The sequence below is a fragment of the Chrysochloris asiatica genome, unplaced genomic scaffold, assembly GCF_000296735.1.
Source record: "Chrysochloris asiatica unplaced genomic scaffold, ChrAsi1.0 scaffold00069, whole genome shotgun sequence".
Taxonomy (NCBI): Eukaryota; Metazoa; Chordata; class Mammalia; order Afrosoricida; family Chrysochloridae; genus Chrysochloris; species Chrysochloris asiatica.
The window spans coordinates 9,326,991-9,332,990 of NW_006408587.1; the positions used below are offsets into that span (position 1 = coordinate 9,326,991).

The window sequence follows — 6,000 nt, forward strand, 5'->3', positions numbered from 1 at the left end:
ATCATGCAGGGGATTGTAATCATTGCAATGAAACAAACTGATGTTCCCCCATGTAAACTATCACTCAATTCACAATAAAAATTAAAAAAAAAAAAAAGACTTTAATGTTTTATATTTTAAACTGATAAGCCCATACTATTTTGTAAAGACATGTATTTCATTATCTGAAAGCACATCATCTTACCTCATTCTTCCAGAGGTGATTTTGGAGTGCAAATGCAGTAAAGTCTCTTGGAACACAGAAAAACTTGCAGTCTGAAACGGTCCCATACGAAGTATTTTTGTTTTGTTCAAAGTTTTTATTAATCATTTCCAGAATCAATGGATCAACTAGGAATACTGGTACATTTTGGCTGGATGTTAGCATAATAAATTTTTTAACTGCATGCTGTTTGAGAGGAAAAGAATGTCCTTTAATTCCACTAAAATAATAATCTAATTTATCCATTTTCATTCATTTTTAAAGAAATATAGCATGTTCACTCAAATAGTTACCATGATTATCAGTTTTAAAATAATTTAAAAAAACAAACAAAAATTCATAGTCCTTGTACTCAAGAATTACACAGTCTGAGAAAGATGAAAATATATAATAATAAAAGATGAAATATGCTTAAATTAAAATGTATACAGTATATTAATACAGGACATAAGCTACAAGCTAACTGCACATAAAAAGGAAAATCTTCATCGAGGAAGTCGTATCTGGCATGAAAACTGGAATTAAAAACTCTTCTCTTAGTATTAGCTAAATCTACTCAAGTAAAAGCATGAGAGGAAACACCAAGTCTGTCAGCTCTTAACAACCTTTCATGTGGACCCTTTCAAAACCAAAATCAATTTCATGTACCATTTTTCTTCACTTTTTAATACTGTTTAAACCCACTGCCAAGGAACTCTGGTAGAGTAGTGGTTACGAGTCAGGCTGCTAATCTCAAGGTCAGCAGTTCAAAACTACCAGTGGTTCTGTGGGAAAAAGATGAGGCTTTCCACTCCCGTAAAGATGTACAGTCTCGGAAACCCTATGCAGGGTGGTTATGAGTAGGAACCGACTCCACGGCACATAACCACTACCACCAAACCCACTGCCATCGAGTCTATTCCAACACATAGCAACACTGAAGAGCGTATCCGAGGCTATAAATCTTTACAGGAGCAGAAAGCATCATCTTTCTTCCTTGGAGTGTCTGGTAGATTTGAACGTGGAGTGTCCGGTTAGCAGTCCAATACTTATCCTATAGCATCACCAGGGCTTCTTAATACTGCTTGTTGTTGTTGTTGTGTGCCATTGAGTTGGTTCTGACTCACAACAACCCTGTATAGGGTCTCTGAGAGCAGCTGGTGGGTTTGAACTGCTGACTTTTCAGGTTACCAGTCCAGCATTTATTCTACAGCATCACATCAGGGTTCTAATACTGCTTTGGTGTTGTTGCTAAGTGCCGTCGAGTCGGTTCTGACTCATAGTGACCCTGTACAGTGTTTCCTAGGAGCCGCTGGTGGGTTTGAACTGCCGACCTTGTGGTCTGAAGTCTAGTGCTGATCCTACAGCACCACATTAGAACTCCCTAATACTGCTAGTAATCTTTAAAAAAAAACTAAACAAAAAACAAACTAAAATACACTGTCTGCTAAATCATTCTTAGATACAGTTTGACTTTTTAGTAATATCCCCAATATTTTATATAAATTCTGGTGGGTATAAACAAAGTTTATTATACAGAAAACTCTAATTTTAAAATTAGAATATAAACGAATTAACTCACACACAGGAGAGTATATAATTCCTAAAAGTAGCAAAGGTAAACAGAATAACTGGTATGTAACACTGTTGAAAATAATCTACTTTAAATGAAAGCAATATTGATTTCAAAGGGAAGTATGCCCAGCAAAAAAGTGTTTGATGGAATTAAGAACAAACCTCTTATTCACAAAACTGAAAGGAAGTTACAAAAACATATTCAAGATAAAAAAATTGTAAGATAGGCTATCAAGAATCTTTAAGTTTAGCAAAATAATGAGATAAAGCCAGGGGCTAAGCTTCCATCACTTACTTTTAGTGGAGAACATTGTGAAAATGCTAAAAGCACAATAATCTCTGTCCCAACCTTATGGTAAAAAATTCAACAACTTAGATGAAACCATCAAAATGCTTGAAAAATGCAACAGGACTAACAAAAAATTGCCATATAGCTACTAAAGAAAACGGATTTGTTATTTAAAACAAAACAAACAAGCAAACTCCAGACTCAGATGGCTTCACTGGAGAATTCTATGAAGAATTTAAGGAAGAAATAATGCCAATGCTATACTCTTTCAAGATACCTAGCACAAAGAAACACTTGTTTTATGAGATCAATATAATTCTAATAAACCCCGACAAACACACTACAAAAAGAGTGACTTACCACAATCTCTCATTAAATGCAAAAATTCTTTTAACAAAGTACTGAAAACAAATTCCAGAGACTAACAACAACAAAAGGTAAACATGACATGACCAACTACATTGATCTAATATTTGAAAATCAAGTCCAAACAAAATTGTCTATCTCACTGAATCTACTACGGCTTTAAAACATTTTCTGAGTGCATAAGAGGGCACCTGATAATTAGCAAACTTGAAAAACTTACAATATCGTAAGGATCATCAAATTTTTAAATATTAAAATTTATGACTGAGCATCCTCATTGCCTTCAGACTGGCATATTTCCAAGCTGGTAAAAAACGGAATTTCAAATCATTTCACCTATCATAAGTATGGAGTCATGGTGTGGTGCTGCAAGATAGTGCACTGGAACACAAGATCAGCGGTTCAAACCCACCATTTGCTCCTCAGAAATCTATTCAGGGTTGTTAGGAGTCAGAACCGACTCAACTGCATTTAACAACAAGTTATAGGTATAAGGAATCCTAGTAGCACAGTGGATTAGGAGCTAGACAGCCTAACTGCAAGGTTAGTAGTTTGAATCTACCAGGCAATCCAGGGGAGAAAGATGAGGCTTTCTGCTCACATATTTACAGCTTCCGAAACCCTACACTGAAGTTGCTATGAGTCAGAACTGACTTGATTGGCAGACAACTACCACTACTATTTTAGCTATGTAATTCTTAAGGGTAGGTAGAGGTAGGGAAGGGCTAAAAAGAAGCACAAAATATCCTTTTTTAGTTAATCTACGGAAGTCTTTATAACTATGACTATAAATTCCTAAAGTGTGAGTATACATCCCAAGTGCATAATGCTTACCTTTACCTTTGGATTACCCTAAATTCACAGAGCAAGAACATTTGCTGTTTTTCACAAGTTAAAAGTTCACATTGATCCTGGTAGACTAGTAGCTGAAGAGCCTGGTAATAGGTTATCTCAGACTTTTATCTTATAAAGAGTGATTCAAGTGCAGCTGGTGTCAGCAGTGATCTACAATGATCACTATTTTACAGCTGCTTGGTTATTTGAAAGCTATGTCTAATCTAAAGTCTTTCATGTCTTGGTTACAAAGACAGTAAAGGTTTATGTACACTGATGTGAAAATGTCTGGTTGCTTTCATAATGTATATTAGCAGAATGAATTTCATTTTTTATTAATAATCTAACATCAGTTTTCATTTATAAATTAGTCAGAAAAAGGTGAAAAGTATTACAAATGTTCAGGCTCTAGAAACAGTAAAAGGAGGATACCTGTATACATTGCTTGTTGGTGTTGTGTGCTGTTGAGTTGCTTCCAACTCACAGAGACCTTGTATAGGGTTTCCAAGGAGCAGCTGGTGAGCTTGAACCACCAACCTTGTGGTTCAAACCAACCTTGCAGTCCAGCACATTAACCCACAGTGCCACACCAGGACTCTGTATACATTGCTAGTTTCCTTTTTTACAAAGGAAGCGTGAAAATACAATTTATTCATTATTTTATTTTTGTTATTCATAGTTCAATTGTGATTTCTATATTCATTCATTTGGAAAGCACCGTACCACAGTAAATGAGGGTTTTGGTGGTAGATTAGATAAGCAGAGTTAGAATCTGGACTCATCACTTCTTCCTAAGGTATCCACAAGGCCTAAGGAGATCTAGCATGTAAAGCAGTTGGCACAGGGCCTACAATTTGCCCTGCCACACCTTCAAGGTCAATCATTAGCACTCTCATCATTCAACACACACTTACCAAGTATATCAATAAATTAACTAAAGGAAGATTGTACTTCCAGCAATTTCTTGCTTACTATACATACCCACTGTGTGCTATCAAATCCAATTCGGCTTCCTTTGGATTTTGATAAGCCAGCTCCATTCTAAAAAAATAACCAAAGAATCTTTTAGTAAATTCAAAGACAAGTATGCAACAAGAGATTCAAATTATATTAACTGACGTAAATCATGAAAAAGCTTTAGCTGATCCTTGTTGTTCACAACAACAACATGTCATTCAGGAGCCTGGGTTGGAAGGACACCATCTACCCAGGCATGTTTTACTCCTGGCAGGTCAGAAGAGTAAAAGTCTTCAACAGCCCATTTGAAGCCTCTGCATACATCTGTCAACATTCTACTAGTTTAAAAAAGTCTCATGGTCAAGCCTACCATCAACAGCGCAGGGAAGCAGAACTTCCTCATTGGGAAGGAGAAACAAACAACTGCTTCTGAGGAGTATTTCTATCACCTAAGGTAAAGATTTATCGCCTCGGAAACCCTATGCAGGGTCCCTATGAGTCAGAACTGACTCCATGGCACATAATCAGCAGGGTTATTAAATGTGTGTGTGTGGTCTATTCATTTTCTCAGGGCTGTTTTTAACGTTAAGTCAAGCACACAAAGCACCTAGAATAGTTCCTAACTCAGAGTGTTGTGTTATTATCATAATAACAAACCCTGGTGTGAGTGTTTTGACAACTTTTCACAATTCAGCAACACCTTGTCAACTTTGGAACTTCTTATCTGGACTGGATTTAGTTTCTGTGAGAACTCTAGGAACTGTGAGTTTTAAAACCACTCTTCTCTCCACTTTATGCTTGTAACAAAAAACAAAAAACCCAATCCCACTGCCATAGAGTTGATTCAGACTCATAGTGACCCTACAGGACAGGGGGTTTCTGAGGCTGTAAATCTTTATGAAAGCAGACTGCCTCATCTTTCTCATGAGGAGTAGCTGATAGGTTTAAACGGGCTGATGGGTTTAAACGACAGACCTTTCTGCTAAGAGCACGATGCTTCATCCACTGCATCGAAATGAGGGATAATCTGTTTAGCAAGTTTTTACATAACTATATCAGAAATTTTCAAAAGATTAAACATCACCAAAACTTGGCACTTTGGATTTTAAGTGTTATTGCAATAACATTTAACTGCAATTTTGATTAGCTGTCACACCTACAGAAAGAAGAGAATTTCAGTAATAAATTTTATTATAAGGATTTCAAATACTGTTATTAATTTTATGTACTGCAAAGAGGATTTGGAAAATACACAGCTAAAATAGTCTAATGATGAGAGAGAAGAAAGAAAATTACCTTTGCTGACAAATAGTACTTGTAGTAGTACAACTGAAACAGCAGAAACGCAGAACTTGTCAACGTTAAGAGGGCCAAAATCACGTTCTTATTGATTCTACTCATTAGTGTACAGTGCTCATTTGGCTGTATTTTGAAAGTAACTCAGTTGTTTTCATCTTTTTTGAATACAAATAAAAAGGTATTTATTGCTTCCTCTGAATAAAAAGATATTTCTATCTGTGACTTTTCACCTACAAAAAAACAGAAGAAAAATTTACTTAAAGCTCCACAGAATATTCTTTGACTTAGTGATTTCCTATCTTAAAGAAATAATTTATAAAAATAATGAAAATCAGATATGAGACCAAAGACTGCTGTTTATAATGGTATTCTTAACAACTGCAAATAAATGAAAACATACATGGGGTATTTATAAAAACAAGGCTGCGGGGCTTTGCCTTCAGTTTCTGATTCTGTAGGCTCAGGGTAAACCAGCTGCCATGCAGTCAACTCAGCCTCA

General features: G+C 35.9%; 1 protein-coding gene across 1 annotated transcript in view; it reads right to left on the reverse strand.

The window, feature by feature from the left end:
• The window catches only part of FKTN (fukutin), a 42,697-nt gene extending 37,075 nt beyond the window's left edge, over positions 1–5,622 (reverse strand). The window contains exons 1-3 of the mRNA XM_006864696.1: positions 5,499–5,622; positions 4,227–4,286; positions 185–388 (exon numbers count right to left, since the gene is read on the reverse strand). Coding sequence (XP_006864758.1) covers positions 185–388; positions 4,227–4,286; positions 5,499–5,603 — 369 coding nt within the window. The 5' untranslated portion in view covers positions 5,604–5,622. The remainder of the gene's footprint in view (positions 1–184; positions 389–4,226; positions 4,287–5,498) is intronic.
• Between the last annotated feature and the right edge of the window lie 378 nt (positions 5,623–6,000).